We start from the raw sequence: 24,924 nt of genomic DNA on the forward strand, positions 1-24,924 counted from the left end.
CATGGTGTCCTGTACTTGCATTCACTGTTGGGATTCTTTTTCGCCCAAAAGCAGTGCCATTTGAAGAAAGGAGGGGAAAAGTGATATCAGCAGGAATGGTGATGTTCAAGGGTATTTGCACCAAAGATCTTTCGAAGTGTCTAATCTCTTTGCCTCCCATCTCTGGGATAGGGTCTGAAATATGGTTATGTTCAGAGCAACTAACTAGGGTTGGTCTTAGACAAATGCTACCAGGGAAGGGCTCCCAGAATGTGAATCCTTGAGGCCCCAAAACATGGTGTCCTGGGAGGCCATACACCCCACACAAGCCTGGGACCTGCTCTGCACATGCTTCAGTGTTATTTACTCTGCATTACCTTCTGGGATGCTGCAGAGTCCAGCGGTCTTTGCACTGCAATATCCAGTCCCATGTATGCAGCATTCTGCTGCAGTGGCTCTGTACTTTCCATTGGTGACTGCACTGCCTTCAGTCACTGCCACCCGGCAGTTCCCAGGGCTGTTTGCCAAGCAATCAGTCTGTAACCAAGATGACCTGTGCATTTGGAAGGAACTTTCTTTCAGAACAAATTTAGACATACACAAAAGTACAAAGTTTGCTGGTGGGTTAAGCTTTAACCTCATAGTTGTTTATTCACTCCAGAAAATAAATAGTGGCCGTTCTGTAGGTCTGTAATCAGGCTCTCCCTAGCCATTTTGGTGCCCTACGCAGTCCCCCTTGTCCCCCCCGTGGAAGGGAGAGAGCCGGCCCCAGGTCTCCGCAGGGAGAAGCGCTGGCCACTGCCTGTGGGAAGTGGAGTGACCCGGCCCCAGCCTGCTCCGCTCCCCTAGCTCCCAGGCTTGGGGGAACCAGCCCCCAGCACTCGCCAGCAGCGCGGCTGGGAGCCAGAGGAGCGGAGTAGGCTGGAGCCTGGTCGCTCCACTTCCCACCGCCGCTGAGTGCAGGGAGCCCAACCCTGCTGCAGTCCTCAGGGGTGGCGCTGGAGCGGGGCCGGGGGCCAGGTGGAAGAGGTGGAGCAGGAGCTGGAGCAATATGCAGCTGCATAGTTTCCTGGTGCCCTTCGCAGCTCTGTACTTTGCGTAAGGGTGGGGACGGACCTGTCTGTAATCCACTTTGAAGCCTGGGGTCTTACCTGGCGCTGCTTGCTTTTAAAGCCCGAAGTAAGTTGGTTTTTGCAAATGATTGAGAGATGAGTCAGGGCTGTGTCTGGGTGACTATGGTTCCTGCTTCTCCTGCTGTGAAATAATTTGATTTCATATTTGTCCTTGGTGACCTTAGCTTTCTTTGCACTAGGAAACTTAAGACCTAGAACTCTCCTCTGGTGTGGCTCCCCTTGTGTCTGCTGTCATGCAGATGTGTAGACAGGGCTCACTTTTTCAGAGAAGATGACACAGTGACAAAAACACCTAGCTCCAATATTGCAACTATTACTGGAGTATTGCTACTATTACTGGAGGTCCTAGTCTTTTAGTGTAGAGTTAAACATGTCTGTCAGTGAGACAGGCCATATCTACTCTTGGAAGTTTGGTTGAGTGATTTTGTCTACATGTTTCTCTATGTCTGGAGCACACATTGTCATCATTTGGCCGACTTTCCAACCTGGTAGCTTACATCGTTGCTATCTGACGTGCTGGTTACAATAAGGGTTGCAACTCCTAATTAACTGATATAGAAGGATAGCAGAGAGAGCTGGAGCACTCTCCTGGGTATTTTCAGAAAAATTAAATTGTAAACAATGCATTTATTCATAGTCTGAAGCACCTCCATTTTCATTTGCACTGTAAAAGGTCTATTTTAACTAGGTCTACAAAACTATTAGTAACAAATAATTTATTTAACAAATTTTGCTTCTTTTTCTGTTTTGTGAATTGTAAGGAAACACCTCACACTTATCTCATATTTTGTCATTATTTTCCAGATCATTTCTGTGAATAATTCTTGGTATGTAGTTTATTCACAGTAGTTCATAGATTAATATAGTGCAAGGTCAGAAGGGACCACTGTGATCATCTAGTCTGACCTGTATAACACAGGCCATAGAACTTCCCCAAAATAATTGCTAGAGCAGTTTTTTTTAGACAAACATCCAGTCTTAATGTAAAAATTGCTATTGATCGAGAATCCACCATTACCCTTGATAAATTGCTCCAATTGTTAAATTTGCACCTTATTTGCCGTCTGAATTTGCTAGCTTCAACCTCCAGCCACTGGATTGCATTATATCTTTGTTAGGTTGAAGAATGTATTATCAAATATTTGTTCCCCATGTAGGTACTTACATCTTCAAACTTTAGCTGTTATTATTTCTGTTTTCTTCCAGGTCATTGATAAAAATATGAAATAGCATAGCAAGAATATAGCATAGCATAGCAAACAGAATAGCAAGAACTGATCCCTGTGGGACCCTACTAGAAACACACCCATTCAATGATGATTACCTGTTTAGAGTTACATTTTGAGACATATCAGCCATTTTTTAATTCATTTAATATGTGCTACGTTAGTTTTAAATCATACAAGTTTTAATCAAAATGTCATGCAATACCAAGTCAACACCTTACAGAAATCTATTACATCAACCCTATTATCTTTATCAACCGAACTTGTATAATCTTATCAAAAATAGAGATATAAAATTAGTTTCAAAGGATCTGTTTTCCATATAAACCCATGTTGACTGGCAAGTATTTGATATTCAATGTTCCTGCTGCTTTGACTGCACACATATGTCATGCAGTGTTATTTCTGTTCCCTGACTGGATGAAGTAATACTAAGAATCATATTTCCAGTGTGAACAGTCACAACTACAATTTCAAAATTTTCTTTGTGTCAATAGTCTCCTATAACTATACATTTATAGTTATAGTTATACATTTGCCTTCGCGCCTACTCGTTTGCTACAATATTCACAGAAAGCAAACATCAAAGGGACATGGATTCATTACAAAAGTCAACTGAATATTTCTGGAAAATATTTGGTGGATTTCACCCAGCTCTAATTCTAACGATGAATTGGAACATAGTTTTGCACTGCATTTATTCTGGAATGGGTTTAGATGCAGGTTTCTGTATTTATTCCTATCAGAATTTTCTCGGCCAAATTCAAAAATGTTCTAAGTGAGGGTTGCATATTGGTGAATGTGTGTAGGGCTGGTTATCATTTATAGAAGGGTGGAGAGGCTCACAGGAAAATGAACAAGCAGGAGGATGCAAGAGAAAGGGCTACTTTAATTTGCACCTTCTAACAGGCTCATGTTGGGTGCTTTTCATGCTACAGCCTCCCTCTTCCACCTCCAATGTATGTTCACGTACACCACCTACTGGTAGCAACATGTAACACAACTATCTATTGTTCTCTCTGAAGTTGGCCCGTATTCTCTGTTATTGATTGTTTTTTCTGACAGCTGAACCTTGGAGAAGACAACATGGAGATAGAGATTGAGACAGAGAGATCATAAAATATAGGCTTCATTCTGCTTTCTGGCCATATCAGTAATGCTTTTTTGTAACATTGGGCTGAAAATCATTTGCAGGATTTGCTTGAGGCCAAGTTAAGTAATCATTAACCTGGATAATCACAACCTGGTAAAGCAATAGCTAAGGTTAAACTATGTTCTGGTTTTAGCTATCTAAAAAAGATCAAGGGGCAAATTCTGCTGTCATTTGTGATCCTTTCATTCCCAAGTGGCATCCATGGGGTTGTACAGGTATAAAGAAGACAGAATTAGGCCCAGTGCACTTAACACTGTGGCCGACATCAAAGAAAGTGATTTGAGTTGCTTGTGAAGTATTTCCCCTTATAGACATATGATTACATTAAAAAAAATCTAAGTTAAAAGAACAATAAGGTTGCAAAGTCAAGCACTCAAAAGTTTGGAAATGCCAGAATTAAGGTGGCCTATGCCATCTTAATTCAGCCCCCTGTGCGTATGCATTATGATACAGTTTTTAATTATATGATCACATACTATTTTTTCCACGACCTCATTCAGTGAACACAATGAACAGTGCTCACTTAATGAGCAGCTATTCATTAAATTAATTTTATCTTTATCATTGAATGTGCAGGCCTATGTGTTATTTAATGAACACCAGTCATACATTGCTCTTAATACAAAATTATTATTTCCTCAGGGACTTTTCCATGGTGCTCTATAATATCAGTGCTTCACAAACATTAACACATTTATCTTCAGCACACCTCTAATATTGTTTATTAATAATAACAATTTTACAGATGGGGAACTGAGGCACAGAGCTATTATTGTCAAAAGCATCCACTTACTTTGAGCACCAACTTGAGATGCCTCTGGCCTGATTTTTCCCAGAACTTATCATTTTATCGCACTGTTCAGACTATTGCTCTCACTGATTTCAGTTGCAGCTCTGAATGCTCAGCACTTCTGCAAATCAAACCCCTTCTGTTTCAATTAAGCATCCAGAAAATGAAGAACATTCAGTTAGTGGCCAACTGTAAAAATTTTGCTTTCATTGGATTCCACAGGAACTCTGTGGCAGAGGCAGGGATAGAATCTAATTCTCCAGAGCGGCATTCAACTGCCTTAACCGTAAGATTGTCCTTTCTCTTTCTGCAATCCCCCGACTCATTCACTCACACCTTCCAGATTCTGCAACAATGAGGGAGGGGTTTTACAGGCAACAGCGTTCTTCTTTACACAGCTCTGATTCATTCTCTGAGCACGGTCCATCCTGTGCGATGCACTAAATGAGGCAGGAATCCTGTGGGGGAAAAAACTAGTGTTTGATCATGTAATTAAAGAGTATATCATAATGCAAACACACAAAGGAGCCAAATTATGGTGGCACAGGCAACTTTAACTGTGGCATTCCTTAACTTTTGAGTGGGTGATTTGAAATCTTAATGGGATTTAAATGTATTTTTGTAAGTAATTTCCTAGTTTTTTTAAAAAAGCAAACTGAAAAAAAAACCCAGAAATTCTGTCATGTGGAACCATATTGATTCTCACATGGGTCATCATCAGGTTTCAAAATTTTAAATCCACAGCACAGCCCTCTACCACTTGAACTAAAAGAGTAAGTGATAGCAGTAGTAGGTGGACATTCTCTATGTGGGCCAACAACTGGGCAGGGGGATGAGGCATACATTTTGGGTTACACAGATATTTGCTGACAGAAAAGGAATGATGAGGCCCAGGAATCCTGGGTTCCATTCCAGGTTCTGAGGGGAGTGTTCTCTAGTGGTTAGAGACTTCTGTCCCTGTTCCCTGAAAACCAGGCCCCTTCTGCCCACCAATGCCTCCAGCCTGTTCTAAGACCAGCCCTAGTTATCCATCCCCATCTCCTCATCCCTGTCCAGAGCCTTGCCCCCATGGGCCCCACCCATCAGTCCTCTGGGTCTTCATCGCAGTCTCCCCTTCATCACCACCCAGTCCCTCACTTTCTGCATTACAGCTAGCAAGTGCCTCTTCTTCCCTGCTGAGGCGCCAGTGGTGGATCAGTCTCCCAGCGCTCAGTTCCTGTGTCTGCTGCCTCAGCTGACAAGGAGATAATTACAGGGAAAGTCCTTCAGATCTGGGTTGGAGAATGCTCAGGGAAAACAAAATCCTCAGAAAGTTTAGCTGCTAAACTCTGTCTCTACTGAGATGTGCAAACTGAAATTTTCAGTCTCACAACTTGGACAAATTTAGGTGGATATTCACAGTGAAGACACGGGACGTGTACCTTATATCAAGGACGTGTACCTTATTCCAAGTCCCTGGACCAAAGGACAGAGGTACTAGACCTTCTCAATTAAACAGTTATTCATGAGCAAAACAATGTATTTTCCCTAAGTTTGTTCTCAGAAATGACTGAACTGCTTTTGCTGAAATTTAAAACAACAACAAAAAACAAACAAAAACTCAGCTTGAGGCAGACACCCAGTATGGAAATTTCAATCCAAACCATTAAAGTCTGACAAAGTTAAAAGCAATTGAAAACAGGGTCTTATGAAAGAAGTGTCAGGCAACCTTAACCATTGGCAGCACTACCTGCATCTCTTATAATTATGCAGCTGGGAGGAAATAGCTGTGTGGCCAACAGCTAGACCTGCAGTGCACTATACAGCAGTGACAAGTGCCCAGTAAAAAATAATACGATTGGTGTAGCATGCACAGTATCTGCAAGTGGAATGAGGTACACAATAGATAACACACAGTACATCTAACACATAGTACATATCACAGGCCAAATTCAGCCAGTAGTTATACCCTACACCTCACAGACTTCAGGGGTATTTCATAGAATAAAGAATTTTTCTCTTTATGCTTCAGTTTCTGAAAGGATGAATATTCCACCTTATGCAGTGATCCTACTATGCAGGAAGGAGTCTTGTCTGTATTTGGGTTGGAGACAACAACAAAAAAATCCCTAGACTGCAGCAGGAAGCAGTGTGGGTGACTGAAATTTGTTTGGCGAATGGTGGCCGATACAAAATGAGATAGTGGCATCTGAGACCATTTCAGATCTTGAAAGCCATCCTCACCTTTAAACTCTAAGGCATTCTCAATAGATAGATTAGGGATAAGTGCCCTTCTCATTCCTGGAGGTCACTCCATCATGGCAGAGATGTGGCACACTGGTTGGTCACTGTGGAGAAACTGGAGCTGTAATTCTTCTGCAGACAGAGAATTGTAGAGCTGTCAATCCAAGACCAGCACTAAATTAAATTGAAGTGGATAAAAGAGAGAATGCTGACAAAGGGAATGCTCAGGGACCTCATATCTACTCTGTGCTTGACATGTTATTCCTCTCTTCTCAGATTCCAATAACCTTTCTCTGAAATGCCCATGATATGTTTGTCAGACTTTGAAGCTTATGCTAAGAAGCATCTGCCCAAGACCATTTGGGAATTTTTTGCAGCTGGAGCTGATGAGTGTTGCACCCGAGATGACAATCTCCTGGCATATAAAAGGTACAGAGAGCTTTTCTTTTGTGGGCAAAAATCTTTTAGGCTATGCTGGGATGCAAGTTCTTGGTGTTCTCAAGTATCTAATACTCTCAACACCTATCCCTTATATAAATGACCACAGCAAAATGCACCTGAGTTACTTACAATGTAGCCTCTGGTGTTACCCAGCAGATGAAGGTAGGTAGCATGGAGCACAGGGGACTTGAGGGTGGGAATGGGCAGCAAGGGAGTGAAATCAAGTGGCATGTTGTGTAGGTGAGAGGGTAAAGGGTGGGAGTGGCCATAGAGTGTGGGGCATTGGGAGTATGGGGATGGAAAGTATGTAGCACAGGGAGCTGAGACTTGGGGGCAAATTGCATGGATAGTGAGAATGGGCAGTGTTCAGGCTGATGATATGGGTATAGAAATCTGAAGGTTTTGATGTAAGGGAAGAGAGATGGAATCCGACAGCAAGTAGCAAAAGTGCAGATGTGTATGCCATGGGATATATGGAAGGCAAATGACGGAACAAGGAGCATTTGAGTGGGTGGTTTCATGTTCTGGGATGCTATTCAGACCAGTGAGGGGTGGTATCACCACTTTCCCTGTAACTCCGAGTGCTTTAAATGCTCTGTTGCTGAAGCTCTCTGTCTGGGATGCTCACAGTTAGCAACAAGCATGCCCTCTGTCTGTTTGCTGTGCAACCCTGATACAGCAGCAGTTTGCCTTCTGCAGCAACACAGTCACTCCCTGGTTTCCACCAGCTTTGGTTGCACCTGGGAATATGACTCCAGTGTTCACCCCATCCCAAATTTTCCTGAAACCATGTGCTCTGCAATATGCAGACCTTTCCTGGACCATTCAGAGGAATAAGGTTTGTTTGTTCCTCTAAACAGACAAAACACACAGTGTATCGCTTTAACTGGAGTTAATCACTTCAATGCACACACAGCGCTGGGATGGTATGGTTTAAAAGTAAAACAAATGTATTGACCAAAGGAGATAGATTTTAAGTGATACCAAGTTGAAAGAATTAAGTTAGAAAGGGTTAAAAACAAACAAAAGTAAAAATACACTTTCTAGTTAACAAAACTGTGGTCTTGGTTCAAAGTAAGATTCTTACCACACTTCCTTCCAGCATAGGTGCTGGAACTAGGGGTGCAGGAAGGTGCAGCAGCACCCTCTGGCTTGAACTGTTTCCATTATATACAGGGTTTACAGTTTGGTTCAGTGGCTCACTATAAAAATTGTTCCAGGACTCCTGCCTTCTAGCAAGATGGCTGACCACCTCCTTTGGTCAGAATCTCCCAAAAAGTCTGAAGTGCTCAGTTTCTTTGTCATCTTACATGAAAGTTCTTTGCCCCACTTTTTATATCTTTTTTTCCTTTGAAAGGGATTCAGCTGAAGGTTACCCCTCAAAATAAAGTTAATTAAAGCTGTGAGGAAGGAGCCATGGAGTCTGGTGATGAAGGAAGTTCCATGCTGGGGTCTTCCCCCACTAGTGTTCGCTATAATGCAAATTGATCTGTTCCTTCCCCATCCAATGCAAATGAATGGCCACTAGACATGTGATAGCCAATTGATTCTGACAACACTTCACTGGAGGGTTGGCTTGTCCTTTGTCTGGGAGAAACCTGTTTACTACTCCACAGATTTATCTGGTAAACACATTTTAATCTCACATTTCCTCCACATTTGTATGGTCCCTTGGGGTGTTTACTATACATACACTGCACAAGAATATTAATGATCAGTGTGTTGTTATTAGTTTTCTATTGATATCTTACATGATACATATCAGCTATAGTTTATTATCTTAATGAATAGGGGTACATGGAATTTGTGATGCCAGTGGAAACTGTCTACCATATATCAGGGTGCCTCTTGCCCTCTGGCATTGGGGTGCTCTTAGGTTACAGTGGTACAGAGAATGATGGCAGATATTTCAAGAGCAGATGGTATGGTGTTTACAGGTAGGTGGCACTGACTATGAGGAGAGTCATATTGGGGCGTGAAAGTAAGTACCAATGGGGGGTGGAGTTCTCAACAGTCCATGGCCCCTAGCTTTTCCTGATTGGGTCAGACTACTGTGTGATAACATGTAAATGAAGATCCATTGATCAGGGAAGATTGCAAGCATTAAAACCACCTGGCTGCTACCTTATTGACTGGCATGTCATCTTTGTCTTCTTGCAGAATCCGCTTCCGGCCACGCATGTTGCGGGATATGTCTGTGATAGACACTAGGACTATTCTTCTAGGTACTGAAATCAACTTCCCTGTAGGGATTGCCCCCACCGGTTTCCACCGGCTGGCTTGGCCCGATGGAGAGAAGAGCACAGCAAGAGGTAGCCTGTGATTTCATTCTGTAAAACAAAAGAGGACATATTAAAAACCTGTTGGAAACTGTGAGCAACTCTGATGGCATTTTAATGTGTGGCCAACTCCCTGAAAAGCCAATCTGTAAGAATGACACTGAAGTGCCATGTTTTAGAGCCAGATTCTTTTCCTGACCTCCTACTCCTCTCTCCCTTGTGATGCTCTGGAGGCACAAAGCAGCTGGAAAACCACATATGGTCACAGTGCTGCAGCACTGTAGTTATCCCCAGCTAACAGAACAGCCTCCTGGGGGCTGCTGTAACTTAAAAAAACCCTGAAGCTATTCCTACTTGTGCCAGGGACCAGACTGGCCCCCTATTGGCCCCAGGATCGGAGGGGGTGACATACAGCATTCAGCCCGTACAGTCCATACATACTTTATAAAATATGGATGAAAGATCTTGTATTGGGGGTTGTTAGCTGGAATTACCATTTACCCAGGCAGAATTGGTGAGGAAGCTTCAGCACCTCATACTGAGGCTTTTTAAAATATCTCCTGCAGCGGCTGAAGCCATGAACACCTGTTACATCACCAGCACATACTCCACCTGCACGCTGGAGGAGATTGCTGCAGCTGCTCCCAATGGCTTCCGATGGTTCCAGCTGTACATTCATCGCAACAGGGCACTCTCAGAGGGGCTGGTCCGACGTGCAGAGGCCGCGGGTTTTCAAGGTCTGGTGCTCACCGCCGATCTTCCCTACCCTGGGAAGAGACGAGACGACATCCGCAACAACTTCCAGCTCCCACCGCACATGACAGTGAAGAACTTTGAAGGAGTTTTTGAGGTTTGGGAAATGATTTGTGTGTGTTTGTGTGTGTGAGAGAGAGAGAGAGAGCAGATGGGAGCCTCACTGGCCAGAGACAACCCCTGCCTGCTGATACTGGGGGAGGAGGCAGAGTGAAGGCAGCCGGCTTCAGCAGTGTTACTGAGCATGCTCAGTCCATGTGACCATGCTCAGTACAAGCCAAGCAGCATATCTGCGGGGATGGAAGAGCTTGTGACTACACATGTCTCCCTCACACACACACACACACACACACACAATCACCTTTGCCACTGAACTACAAAAATAGTTCTTAGCCTTTTTGGATACATGTTACCATTTGCCAAACTCAGGCCTGGTCTATGCTTAAAAGAGTTACTGTTATAAATACTTCAGTGAGGGGATGTGATGTTGTTACTAGTGTGGATGCAGTTATACCAGTATAATGGTGACTCATACTAGTATAGTTATTCCCCTTTTCATATGGGAATAGCTATATTGGTAGATGCACCTTTATGCTAATATAACTGCACCCGTGCTGGTGGCAGTGGTGAGGGGGCATGTCACACTGCTTTAATTATACCAGTATAGTTAAAGTGGTACAATTTTTGTGTATAGACAAGCCCTAAGACCTCAGCTGTACCAGCCAGTGCTCACCGCCTTTCATTCATCTGTACCTGCTCTAAATTCTGATGGAGCTTGGGTTCCTCTAAAGCCTGGCCTCACTCTCAGAGCTCCACTGATGGTTACAGCAGTCACAACTGAATGGGAGGTAGCTCTAAGTCCGTGTAATGCCCTTGAAGTCACTTTGTTCAACAGCTCAAGTGCCTTTGCTGGAAAAGATTGACAACTGTTTGGCACAAAGTCCCCTGGTCAGACATTTTTCTTTCAAATGGTTGGATGAAAATCTGTTTTGGTTTGACCAAATGTTTAAAATCATACTCTGTACATGCACAAGAATATTTTAATAGTGCTCCTCCTATTTTCTATTGGCAGATCTGCAAGTGCAGATCTAACAAAATCGTGTGTGTGGAGATTTCACTAAAATGTTTTGAAACACTGGGCCAGGTTATCGGCTGCTGTAAATATGTGCCACTCCATTGATTTTAATTGAGCTACATTGATTTAGAACAGATAAGAATCGGTCTCCCTTTTCTAATTCAGGGTGCTCATGTATATTGACTGAGGCAAGGCTTCAAAGCATAGGCACCGACTTACAAGTTGCCAGGGGGTGCTCGACCCCAGTTCCACCACGTGCCCCACCCCCACTCTACCCTTCACTTAGGCCCCCACCCCCGCCTCACCTCTTCCAGCTGATCTGGGATGGGTGGGAGGTGCTAGGAGGGAGGGGGAGGAGCTGCTCAGCAGGGCCACTGGCAGGTGGGAGGTGCTGGGGTGGAGGAGGAGGCACTGACCCCCAGGGCTATCAGTAGATGCTGAGCACCCACTATTTTTTTTCCATGGGTGCGCCAGCCCCGGAGCACCTTTAGAGTCAGCGCCTATGCTTCAAAGTAGCTTGGCTTAATTCCATTCACTTTTTTAGGCTTTGCATCAGCAAGCAGTCATGGGATAAGAGCGAAGGTTCTCTCATGGACTAGTAACTGGTTAAAAGATAGGAAACAAAGGATAGGAATAACGGTCAGTTTTCAGACTGGAGAGAGGTAAACAGTGGTGTCCCCCAGGGTCTGTACTGGGCCCAGTCCTGTTCAACCTATTCATAAACGATCTGGAAAAAGGGGTAAACAGTGAGGTGGCAAAATTTGCAGATGATACAAAACTACTCAAGAGAGTTAAGTCCCAGGCAGACTGCGAAGAGCTACAAAAGGATCTCACAAAACTGGGTGACTGGGCAACAAAATGGCAGATGAAATTCAATGTTGATAAATGCAAAGTAATGCACACTGGAAAACATAAACCCAACTCTACACATAGAATGATGGGGTCTAAATTAGCAGTTACCACTCAAGAAAAGATCTTGGAGTCATTGTGGATAGTTCTCTGATAGTTCTCTGATAGTTCTCGCTCAATGTGCAGCGGCAGGCAAAAAAGCGAACAGAATGTTGGGAATCATTAAGAAAGGGGTAGATAATAAGACAGAAAATATCATATTGCCTCTATATAAATCCATTGTACACCCATATCTTGAATACTGTGTGCGGATGTCACCCCATCTCAAAGAAGATATATTGGAAGGGGGAAAGGTTCAGAAAAGGTCAACAAAAATGGTTAGAGGTATGGAGCATCTGCCATATGAGGAGAGATTAACAAGACTGGGACTTTTCAGCTTGGAAAAAAGATGACTAAGGGGGGATATGATAGAGGTCTATAAAATCATGACCGGTGTGGAGAAAGTAGATAAGGAAGTGTTATTTACTCCTTCTCATAACACAAGAACAAGGGGTCATCAAATGAAATTAATAGGCAGCAGATTTAAAACAAACAAAAGGAAGTACTTTTTCACACAACACACAGTCAACTTGTAGCACTCCTTGACAGAGTATGTTGTGAAGGCCAAGACTATATCAGAGTTCAAAAAAGAACTAGATAATTTAATGGAGGATAGGTCTATCAATGGTATTAGCCAGGATGGGCAGGGATGGTGTCCCTAGCCTCTGTTTGCCAGAAGCTGAGAACGGGTGACAGGGGATGGATCACTTGATGATTACCTGTTTTGATCATTCCCTCTGGGGCACCTGGCACTGGCCACTGTCATAAGACAGGATACTGGGCTAGATGGACCTTTGGTCTGACCCAGTATGGCTGTTCTTATGTTAAGCCAGGATTCAAAAAAGTGCCTCATTCAAAGCACAATGTGAGCACTGAGTGGGGCATGATTCTGCAGGAGTCTTTGCCTCCTTCAGCATGCATCTTGAATGGGATAGAGCAATCTGTGGTGGGCTAGCCACATCCAATTTCTTTCTTTTCCCCCCTATTGTTTCCTTTTTAATAAACTAGCAATTCCATCACAAAAATGGCACTAAAAGCACTCATAAATCAGGAAATGCCAAAGTGACAGTTGGTTATGTGAATGTATTGTGATACTGTCTTCGTTTACATGCTACTCTTTCTGTGGGTCTGGGTGGCACACGCTGAATAAGGCAAGGTACAGAATGAGTCAAAAATGTTCTGTTGATCTGGGCCTGGTTTGGGGCCAAATTGTTTCTGTACTTACCACAGCGTAATTCCTGAGTATGCATTACAGTCCATGCACTTACTCTCAGTCTAAACCAGTGTAACCGAGAGTACCTTTAAGGTTAATGGCAGGATGGATGATATGTAGCAAATAGGCAAGTTGCATAAATCAGAGCTATATGGCTATGAGTAGCCTTCCCTTTTGTATCTGCTGCTTTCTCATCTTGTTTTGAAATAGAGTGAATGGAAAGGAGACCTGCCTTGGCCTCCATCACACCAGACAGTTTATGTTGCTATCTAAAGAAGCCCAATGATCTTGTTTGCAGGAAAAAAAAATATTTTGACAACTGCTGTATCAAGGGCATATCCCCTCCTGTTTCTGCTCTGCAATGTCCTCGTTTGCACTCCTGCCTTCCAATACCTTGGTTTTGACATCTCAGCCTACATCCCTTGGAGACTCTTCTTTCCATATCCATTCTCCATAATAATTGTTGTCCTCCAGAGACATACCCTTTACAAAGCCAGTTGATGGAACTGTTATGAAGTCTATTAATGTCTTTTGTGGTAGGGAAAGAGTTTGAGGGATTTTATTTTATTTTAATTTGTATTTATATTATATTTATTATAAACCTGTAATGTAATTTCCTTCTACTCCATGGCTTCAGGAAGAGAGTTGTTCTGAGTATGGCCTCCCACCTAACTCCATAGACCCTTCTATAAACTGGAATGACATCTATTGGCTGCAGAGCCTGACTCGCTTGCCTATCATTGTCAAGGGAATTTTGACTAAGGAAGATGCAGATCTGGCAATGAGACATGGAGTTCAGGGGATTATTGTATCCAACCATGGTGGAAGGCAGCTGGATGGAGGACCTGCCACTGTAAGTGAAAAGCTGTAATCTGTTGTCATAGGTATGCACGTGTGTCCTGATATAGGTAACTGTGTTTACATTCATATACATAGCTGTGGTATACCTGCACATACATTTGCGTGCCTGTGTGTATTGTAGCAAAGATGAAGTAAAGAGCAGAAAATATAGAGATGAGGGTACAATACAATCTCTGCACCTAATTCTGCTGAGACACAGACCCATTGAATTTAGTGGGAACTGCCTGCAAATATTTGCAGCATTAGATTTTAATGGAATGGAAATTTATATTCCCTTAAGCCCTAGAGTAAAGATAATTTATGTAGCAAAAATCTCCCTGATATCCATCTCTGCAAATTAATCACTGGGTGTTTGAATGTTTGCATCCACCCATGTTTCTTCCCATCTTTTTTCTGTTTCTTTTATCCATGTTATTTTTGCATATTGTCACATCTGTGTTTTATTGTGACCTATTCACTTTACTATTTTTACTGACTTTTCTCTCATTTGCTTTACAAAATACAACACAATAGTCCAGGGAATTCCATGGAAACACTACTTTGATGCAATGACAAGGATGAGGCTGGTCCCAGGATCCCTACACTCCAGGCTCCCCGGTTCCCATTACCAAGCATGTCCAGCGCTCTGCTGCCATCCTGCTGCCTGGAGACATTGTGCTGCCCCCACTGCCATGTGCTCCTCAGGAGCTCTCACCAGATAGCATCTGCCTGGCTGAGAACCAACTTAGCCTCTTCCGGGACAGCCTGAGCACCCCTAGCTTTGAGGCTGTTTGCTGCAGAGACTGAACACAGGAGATGGGGGAACTGGTGAGAGGAGGGTTCTGCTAGGAGAACAGGGGTCTGGGTATGGGAGATGGGGACTCTGCTGCAGGGAGACAGGCCAGAAAGGGGGAGTTGCTCTGGATAGAGAGCAGGGTCTGGGTCGGAAGAAGGTAGGGAGGTGATAGCACTGCTGGGGAGGCAGGGAAATTCTTCTGCCAACCCAAAACTGGGTGCTCTGCTGGGGAGATGGGGGCTAGGAAGGGGGCTGTCCCAGAGCCTGGCTCTGGCTGCCCTTTGAAGGGCCAGGTGATGGATTCCCCTTGTCCAGCAGCCCTGGCCTCCCCAACACACTGTGGCGCTGAGAAGCTGTTCCCACACTAGGGACCCCACAACCAGAGTTGAATCAATGGGATCCATGCACTCCTTCTCCATAGGCCCCTGCCCCTCTGCCCTAGCAACTGTGCCCCCTCCTCAGGAGAGGGGTCGTGGAGCATGTGGGGACTCTTCCGAATTCAGCATGATCTGTTCCAAGGGGGCACCCATAGGACATGAATACCCAAAGGGCATACAGCCAAAAGAAACAAAGATATGAGAACCTCTGTTCTACTATACTTCTAACCACTGCTATGGCTCCAGGCCTTAGTGCAAGGTCTGTCACACCTTCTGCTGCCCCAATGAACCAGCAGATATCAAACTTAGAAAACTTCAGGCTGAAACTTTGACAAAATTATAAGCAACTGAAAAGATTACTCTAGCAACTTTAACTGTAACTATTATAATTACAATACATAAGGAGACCAGAGAAGGGAAACTGAGAGATCAACAGACAATGCCTTCTAAAGATAAGGTTGAGACAGTAGCCAAGGTGACTGGGGGGAAAAAACATGCTTTTGTCATCAATTTTTGCCCAAACTTCTTCAACCCCCTCTTACTAGCCCTCCCTCCAGAATTTCTATGGACAGAAATCCCGACCAGGATGGTGATGGTGATTGTGAAATGCTCAAGGAGATTAGAGAGCTTACAGAAATAGAAAACCAAATAATAATGGGGGATTTCAACTCTCCCCCTGTTGACTGGGTACATATCACCTCAGAATGAGATGCAGAGATAAAATTTCTAGATACAGTTAATAACTGCTCCTTAGAACAGCTAGTCCTGGAACTCACAAGGGGAGAGGCAATTCTTGATTTATTCCTGAGTGGTGCATAGTATCTGGTCCAAGATGTGAATATAGCTAAACCACTAGTAACAGCAACCAGCCTTCGTAGGGAGAAAAATACCAAAGAAATCCACCCCAGTATCATTTAACTTCAAAAAGGGGAACTACAAAAAAATGAGGAAGTTAGTTAAATGGAAATTAAAAGGAACAGTCACAAGTGTGAAATAACTGCAAACTGCATGGATACTTTTTTAAAACACCAAAATAGAGGCTCACACTATATGTATACCCCAAATTAAAAGAAACAGCAAGAGGACCAAAAAATGCCACCCATGGCTAAACAACAGAGTAAAAGAGGAGTCTAGCGAGAATAAGACATCCATTAAGAACTGGAAGTCAAATCCTACTGAGGAAAATAGAAAGGAACAAAAACTCTGGCACGTCAAGTGTAAAAGTACAATTAGGCAGGCCAAAAAAGAATTTGAAGAGCACTTTGCAAAAGACACAAAAACTAACAGCAACAACATTTTAAGTACATCAGAAGCAGGAAGCCTGTCAAACAATCAGTGGAGTCACTGGACAATGGATGTGCTAAAGGAGCATTCAAGATAGACAAGGCTGTTGCAGAGAAGCTAACTGAATTATTTGCATCAATCTTCACTGCAGAGGATATGGGGGACATTCCCATATCCAAACCATTCTTTTTAGGTGACAAATCTGAGGAACTGTCCCTGACTGAGATGTTAATAGAGGAGATTTTGGAGCAATATTGATAAATTAAAAAGTAATAAGTCATCAGGACCAGATGGTATTCACCCAAGAGTTCTGAAAGAACTGAAATAAGAAATCGCAGAACTACTAATTCTGGTATGCAAACTAGCAGTTAAATCAGTTTCTGTACCAGATGACTGGAGGATAGCTAATACAATGCCGACCTTTTAAAAAGTCTCCAGAGGTGATCCTGGCAATTACAGGCCGGTAAGCTTAATTTCAGCACAGGCAGATTAGCTGAAACCATAGTGAAGAACAGAATTATCAGACAGATATATAAGCACAATATGTTGGGGAAGAGTCAACACGGCTTTTGTAAAGGGAAATCATGCCTCCCCAATCTATTAGAATTCTTTGAAGGGGTCAACAAGCATGTGGATAAGGCTGATCCAGTGGATATAGAGTAGTTACACTTTCAGAAAGCCTTTGACATGCTCCCTCACCAAAGGCTCCTAAGCAAAGTAAGCAGTAATGGGTCCTCTCAACTGGTTAAAAGATAGAAACAATAGGTGGGAATAAATGGTCAGATTTCACAGTGGAGAGAAGTAAATAAAAGTGTCCCATTCCTCCCACCCCAACCCCAAGGATCTGTCCTGAAAACAGTGCTGTTCAACATATTCATAAATAATCTGGAAAAATGGGTAAACAGGTGCCAAAGTTTGCAGAGGATACAAACTTACTCAAGATAGTTAAGTCCAAAACTGACTGTGAAGAGTTACAAAGGGATTTCACAAAACTGGGTGACAGGGCAACAAAATGGCAAATTAATTTCAAGGTTGATAAATGCAAAGTAATGAACACTGGAAAACATAATCTGAACTATACATACAAAATGATGTGGTCTAAATTACCTGTACTACTCAAGAAAGAGATCTTGGAGTCATCATGGATAGTTCTCGGAAATAATCTGTTCAGTGTGCCGCGGGAGTCAAATAAGCTAACAGAATGTTAGGAACCATGAGGAAAGATATAGACATTAAGACAGAAAATATCATAATACCACACTACATGAATCCACACCTTGAGCACTGCATGCAGTTCTTGTCGCCCTATCTCAAAAATGATATATTAGAATTCGGAAAGATGCAAAGAAGAGCAATAAAAATTATGAGGGGCATGGAACAGCTTCCATACAAGGAGAGATTAAAAAGGCTGGGACTCTTCATTTTAGAAAACAGACGATTATGGAGAGATATGATAGAAGTCTATAAAATGATACATGGTGTGTATCCTTCACATAACACAAGAACCAGAGGTCATCTAATGAAATTAATAGGTAGCAGGTTTAAAACAAACATAAGGTAATACTTCTGCACAGTCAATCTTTGGAATTTATTGCCATGAGATGTTGTGAGAGCCAAAAGTATAACTCTATTAAAAAAGCATGAGATAAGTTCATGGAAGATAGGTCCATCAATGGTTATTAGCCAAGATGTTCAGAGTCTGCAACCCCATGCTCTGGGTGTCCCTAGACCTTTGATTACCAGAAGCTGGGACTGGATGATGGGGAATGGATCTCTCTATAATTGCCCTGTTCTGTTCATTCCCTCAAGAGCATCTGGCACCAGCCACTGTTGGAAGGCAGGATACTGGGCTAGATGGACCATTGGTCAGACACAGTATGGCCATTCTTGTATTCAGAATGCTGCTGCCAAAATTGTCTTCCTCTGATCATGTTATTCCCCTGTCTGAATCCCACCATTGGCTTCCCTTTATCTTTCACAAAACTTCATCCTTCAGAAATTCATTTTCAAGGCACCTCACAACTTCACTCTGCTTATTTGTCTGCTCTCATGTTTTTCAAGCCATATTCCCTTTCTCTCTGTACAAGCATTCACCTTGCATCTTCCCTTTGTATCCTTCTCCCCTCCTGTTTCCATGCTGTCTTTCATGCCAGAACCAGTCCCTTCTATTCTTGTGGAGCAAATGACCGTCATTGAAATCCCTACTTGAAATTCATTTCCCCAGAGTCTTTCAGGGGTACAAATCCTCAACAACATCAAAAGGGAAAAGGGAAGAATTTAAAACAAACTAAAGATCTTCAACATTTTTGTTCTGCACCTTAAGTAGGGCAGCGAGTGTTTCTATTGCACATTCTACTGTATGTACTCATACAGTACGTACTAGACCGTGGTGGGTATACTGTCAATGCTCATTAAATAGTGGAACTAGTTGAAAATTTTCAAATAAACCTGTTTTTGCTGAAAAATTCCCCTTTTTCTCCCTCAGATTTTTTTTTACAAATATTTTTATCTTTTATCATTTATTTTCTATTTTCAAAACAAGAAATTTTCAAAAATGGTTTCTTCTTACATTTTTAATTTTGGGGGGAAGAACCTGCATGCCATGTGACCAAAAATGCAATTTAAAAGTATTTCAAAAACGGAAAACAATTAACAAAAATGTCCCACTATTCACTTTGGTTTTTTGTGTTTGTTTTGTTTTTTTAATCAGCACTAACAAATAAATCAAGTAATCACAACATGTTCATGACACTAGAAACTGGGATAAACTATTTGTCAAGTAGACTGGAGGACTGCATTTTTTTCTACAATTTAGAAACACATATATGGCATTTTATATTATGAGGTGCATTGTGAAATTTCAGTTTAAAAGAGCATAAGCAGTTATAGAAGGCCTTACATGTTTGTACCCCCACCCTTCTCTTCTTACATCTTTCTCTAAGAATCAAAGGCTGAATTCTATGTAAAAGTATCTGTTTCTTTTCAGATTGATGCTCTGATTGAAATTGTAGACACAGTGCAAGATAGAGTTGAAGTTTATTTAGACGGTGGAATACGAACAGGAAGTGATATATTAAAGGCACTGGCACTTGGAGCAAAATGTATCTTCATTGGAAGGCCAGCTTTATGGGGTCTGACCTACAAGGTGAATGAGGAAATGTGGGGTTTGTACATGCACTCATTCTCATATGCACAACATTGGGTTACTGACAGAGCTGGTAGTGATATTTTTTCCTGTGAAAAAATTAAACAAAAATGAAATATTTTTAATTTTCATTGTAAAGTTTCTCTGAAAAATGTCAGGCTTTTGTTTTTTCAATGGAAACCCAAAATATTTACTCAAAACCAAATATTTCGCACAGAATTACCAGTTTTGACAAAAATGCCATTTTCTGTCAATGGACATTTCTCTGGAAATTTTTTCACCAGCTCTAGTTACTGATAAAGGAAGAAGTTGCAGATAAGCAGTGTTCACCCTGAGTAAAAGACTCCAGCTCTCCAGATGGTAGGTTACCTTGCTCTGTGACATAGCTTTCCCAACTCTTGTGATTTCATGAGGAGTCTTGTGATTATTGAGAATTTCAGGGGATTTTTAAAGTACATTTATAGCCCTCATGGCTATGAAGAGAGGTACAAAAATGTAAAATCTAAAGACTCAAAGACCAGAAAAGAAAAAGAAAAAAACCAAAATGTATTTATAAAAAAAATCATGACTTTTAAGCCAATCATATGATTTTGGGGGGTCTGCCTCGTGATATATGAATGCATGGTGTTGGCAGTACTGGTGATATAGAGACAGGCCTCCTCATTCAGCTATAAAGTTTAATAGCTCCATATTTAGATAGATTTAGGTTCATTTTGCCAAATATTTGTACCTGCTGAAACTGGTGGCATTGTAGCGTGGTGAAACATTTTGATGTTAAAGAGACAGTGAGTGCTAGATTTTGAAAGGTACAGTATTTTGGCACCAAAAGATGGTGCCTAGTGGGGTTTTACAAAGTGCTTAAATCACTTTGGAAAATAGGACTTAGGTTCCTAAGTCATTTAGATTTTTTTTAATTTACCCAGGATCACCTTACATTTTTTAAAAATTAAGTAACAAACAATCCAAGTTTTTGGTAAAGTATCCATTGTATAGCATGTCATGAAACCTTTTCTAAAACCACTGCTTTCTGCTACTGTGTTGAAGTTTAAAAGGTCTTTTGAGCAGGATCAACCACACTATTTTTCCTGTATGTGCTCAGGCCTGCTACCATTTCTATTCCAGTGTCAGCTTTGCTGCTCCAGCAATGCTATCAAACTCAAGCATTCAAAAACATTGAGTAGACCCCAAAAATCATAAGACTGGCTTAAATCATGAGATTTTGAAAAAAATCTAGTAAAATCTGGGTTCTTTTTATTTGTCTTCTGACTTTTGAACCTTTTGGGTTCACATTTTCACAATCATGAGGGCTGGAAACATTTTTTCCTTTAAATGAAATCTAAGATTGTGATACAGTGTTGTGTTTCTAGCTACTGGACCTTTCAGAAAAATAGCAGACTTGTGATAAACTTGCAAGAATTGGGAGCACTGCTTCTGTTGCCAGTAAATACTCTCTTAAAGGGATGTGTTGAGCTCCGTGCCCCCCTCCCAGGCAATACATAAGAGTAACAGGTGGGATTTTCAGATTTGCCTAAGGAGTTAGGCACCCAACTCCCACTGAAGGGGAATGTGTGTTGGGTGCCTTGTCTCCCTAAAGTGCTTCTGAAGATCTCACTCAGTGTAATTTTCTAGTGTATGAGACTGAAAATGTAAATGACGATCAGTGAAAGAGAGACATTGACATCAACAAGTACTGTGAAATGTAAAACTGAAATTAGAGAAAAATAATTTTCTCTGATACCTTTCAGTTACGGTGATATAGAACAGTATAGAAAAAATAGGTGGACAAAATGTTCAAATGAAAATGTGATTCTCAAGTTGTTGGCACCTTTTTTACAGAAGAAAATGTACACTACACTATTTTTAGGATCCATAACTTTTATCTGAAAAACCTATATCTTCCAAAATGTAAAGTGCTCAAGACCTTATTGAGCACTAAGTGCATGCAAAATTTAAAGTTTTGAAACAAAGGCATTAGAAGAAGTTATCTGAAAGCACACTAAAAAAAAACACCCAAAAAACAAAAACCCCACCTCACACATCCGGAAAATGTCTGAGGTGAAAAACAGCTCCATTTTCTTTCTTCATCAAGATATAGCACAAAAAGTGAAAATATCTAAATTAACTTCTTGTGAACTGAAATATCCATAAAGCTAAAAAGCCATCTGTCTGAAAGTCAAAAAATTGACACTGCTCTAAGGAGTTGTCCTGACTTTCATAGTAAATGCTCTTTGCTCAGCTGTGTTGTTCGGGCCTGATCTACACTATGAGTTTATGTCAGATTTAGCAGCATTAAATTGAATTAACCCTGCACCTGTCCACACAACGAAGCCATTTTTTTCGACCTAAAGGGCTCTCTTAAAACCGATTTCTGTACTCCGCAACGAGGGGATTAGCGCTGAAATTGACATAGCCTTTTTGAATTAGGGTTAGTGTGGACGCATTTCGACTGTATTGGCCTCTGGGAGCTATCCCACAGTGCACCATTGTGACCACTCCGGACAGCACTCTGAACTTGGATGCACTGGCCAGGTGTACAGGAAAAGCCCCGGGAACTTTTGAATCTCATTTCCTGTTTGGCCAGGCGAGCTCATCAGCACAGGTGAGCATGCAGTCCCAGAATCAAAAAAGAGCTCCAGCATGGACTGAATGGGAGGTACTGGATCTGATCGCTGTATGGGGAGAGGAATCTGTGCTATCCGTACGTTCCAAAAGATGAAATGCCAAAACATTTCAAAAAATCTCCGAAGCCATGAGGGACAGAGGGTACAGCAGGTACGCAACACAGTGCCGCTTGAAACTTAAGGAGCTCAGACAAGCGTATCAGAAAACCAAAGAATCAAATGGATGCTCAGGAACAGAGCCCCAGACATGCCGCTTCTATGCTGAGCTGCATGCAATTCTAGGGGGGGCCACCACCACTACCCCACCCCTGTCCGTGGACTCCGATGATGGGGTATTCTCCACCATGCCTGAGGATTTTGCGGACGGGGAAGATGAGGAGGAGGAGGAGAATGAGCTTGAGGAGAGCACACAGCACACCGTTCTCCCCGACAGCCAGGATCTTTTTATCACCCTGACTGAAATACCCTCCCAACCCAACGAAGCCAGAGAAGGGACCTCTGGTGAGTGTACCTTTTTAAATATAATGCATGTTATAAAAGCAAGCATTTTTTAATGATTAAGTAGCCCTGAGGACTTGGGATGCATTCGTGGCCAGTACAGCTACTGGAAAAGTCTGTTAACGTGTCTGGGGATGGAGCAGAAATCCTCCAGGGACATCTCCATGAAGCTCTCCTGGAGGTACTCTAAAAGCCTTTGCAGAAGGTTTCTGGGAGAGCAGCCTTATTCTGTCCTCCATGGTAGGACACTTTACCATGCTATGCTAGTAGCAAGTAATCTGGTATCATTGTATGACAAAGCCTGGCAGCCTATGGTCCCGGTGTTTGCTGGCATTCAAGCAACATCCACTCTTTATCTCTCTGTGTTATCCTCAGGAGAGTGATATCGTTCATGGTAACCTGGTTGAAATAGGGGAATTTAATTAAGGGGACATTCAGAGGTGGTCATTCCTACTGGGCTGTTTGCCTGTGGCTGAAAAGAAATTCTCCCCGCAGTTAGCCACGTGTGTGGGGGGGCATTGGCGCTGAGCGGTTCGCATTTGGCTAGCAGGGATCTTCCCTGATACCAGCCATGCGGTGAGGTGAGGGGTAAAGCAATCATCCCAGAGAATTGGATGGGGGGAGCGGGTTAGTTTGGTTTCTGCTGCTGCACGTTAACAGGAAAACTGCCGCACTAAATGGCCAACTCAACATGCTTTGCTTGGTATGGGAAAGGAGGGCGCTGCTGTTATGAAGGTTGCAGAAGCCGAAAGACTATGGCTTACCAAATGTTTCAAGCCTTCCTCCTCCATCCCAAAGGCTATCTCAGATAAGGCAGCGAAAAAAACGCATGCGCGATGACATGTTCTCTGAGCTCATGCAGTCGTACGGCACTGACAGAGCTGTGTGGAGGGACACAATAGCAGAATACAGGAAAGTGGCCGATGAACGTGAGGAGAGGTGGTGGCAGGAAGATCAGAGGAGGCATGAGGCAACGCTGGGGCTACTGAGGGATCAAACGGACATGCTCCAGCATCGGGTGGAGGTTCATGAACGGCAGCAGGATCACAGACTGCCACTGCAACCCCTGTTTAACCCCCCTCCCTCCTCCCCAAGTTCCATAGCCTCCTCACCCAGATGCCCAAGAATATGGGGGGGAGGCTCTGGGCACCCAACCCCTCCACCCCAGTAGACAGCCCAAGCAACAGAAGGCTGTTATTCAAGAAGTTTTAAACTGGCCTTTTCCTTCCCCCCTACCCTCCTCCCACACCCCACCCAGGCTACCTTGTGAGTTATCTCCCTATTTTTATAATCAATTAATAAAGAATACATATTTTTTAAATGATAGTGACTTTATTTCCTTTGCAAGCAAGCTGTGATCAAAGGGGGGAGGGCAGGTGGCTTACAGGGAATTTAGAGGCAACCGGGGGGGGGCGGGTTTTCATCAAGGAGAAACAAACAGAAGTGTCACACAGTATCCTGGCCAGTCATGAAACTGGTTTTCAAAGCTTCTCTGATGTGCAGCACTTCCTGCTATGCTCTTCTAACCACCCTGGTGTCTGGCTGCACGTATTCAGCAGCCAGGCGATTTGCCTCAACCTCCCACCCTGCCATAAATGTCTCCCCCTTACTCTCACAGACATTGTGGAGCACACAGCAAGCAGAAATAACAATGGGAATATTGGTTTTGCTGTGGTCTGAGTGAGTCAGTAAACTGCACCAGCAACCCTTTAAATGTCCAAATGCACACACTACCACCATTCTGCACTTGCTCAGCCTATAGTTGAATGGCTCCTTGCTATTGTCCAGGGTGCCTGTGTACGGCTTCATGAGCCAGGGTATTAAGGGATAGGCTGGGTCCCCAATGATAACTATAGGCATTTCAACATCCCCAATAGTTATTTTATGGTCTGGGAAGTAAATCCCTTCCTGCAACCATTTAAACAGACCAGAGTTCCTGAAGACGTGAGTGTCATGAACCTTTCCCGGCCATCCCACATTGATGTTGGTGAAACGTCCCTTGTGATCCACCAGTGCTTGCAGCACCATTGAAAAGTACCCTTTGTGGTTTATGTACTGGCTGCCCTGGTAGTCTGGTCCCAAGACAGGGATATGCGTTCTGTCTATAGCCCCACCACAGTTAGGAAATCCCATTGCAGCAAAGCCATCCA

General features: G+C 42.8%; 1 protein-coding gene across 3 annotated transcripts in view; it reads left to right on the forward strand.

Annotated features, from left to right (window-relative positions):
- Positions 1–749: 749 nt before the first annotated feature.
- The window catches only part of HAO2 (hydroxyacid oxidase 2), a 29,595-nt gene continuing 5,420 nt past the window's right edge, over positions 750–24,924 (forward strand). Inside the window, exons 1-7 of one of the 3 annotated variants that reach the window (XM_043513039.1) lie at positions 861–1,158; positions 3,404–3,549; positions 6,781–6,933; positions 9,106–9,257; positions 9,791–10,074; positions 13,851–14,066; positions 19,497–19,655. In XM_043513039.1, coding sequence (XP_043368974.1) covers positions 6,803–6,933; positions 9,106–9,257; positions 9,791–10,074; positions 13,851–14,066; positions 19,497–19,655 — 942 coding nt within the window. In that variant the 5' untranslated portion in view covers positions 861–1,158; positions 3,404–3,549; positions 6,781–6,802. Of the gene's footprint in view, positions 1,159–3,403; positions 3,550–6,780; positions 6,934–9,105; positions 9,258–9,790; positions 10,075–13,850; positions 14,067–19,496; positions 19,656–24,924 lie in introns of all 3 variants that reach the window. The other 2 variants (XM_038373898.2, XM_043513050.1) reach the window with 2 other exon arrangements.

The sequence above is a fragment of the Dermochelys coriacea genome, chromosome 1 (assembly GCF_009764565.3).
Source record: "Dermochelys coriacea isolate rDerCor1 chromosome 1, rDerCor1.pri.v4, whole genome shotgun sequence".
Classification (NCBI taxonomy): domain Eukaryota; kingdom Metazoa; phylum Chordata; order Testudines; family Dermochelyidae; genus Dermochelys; species Dermochelys coriacea.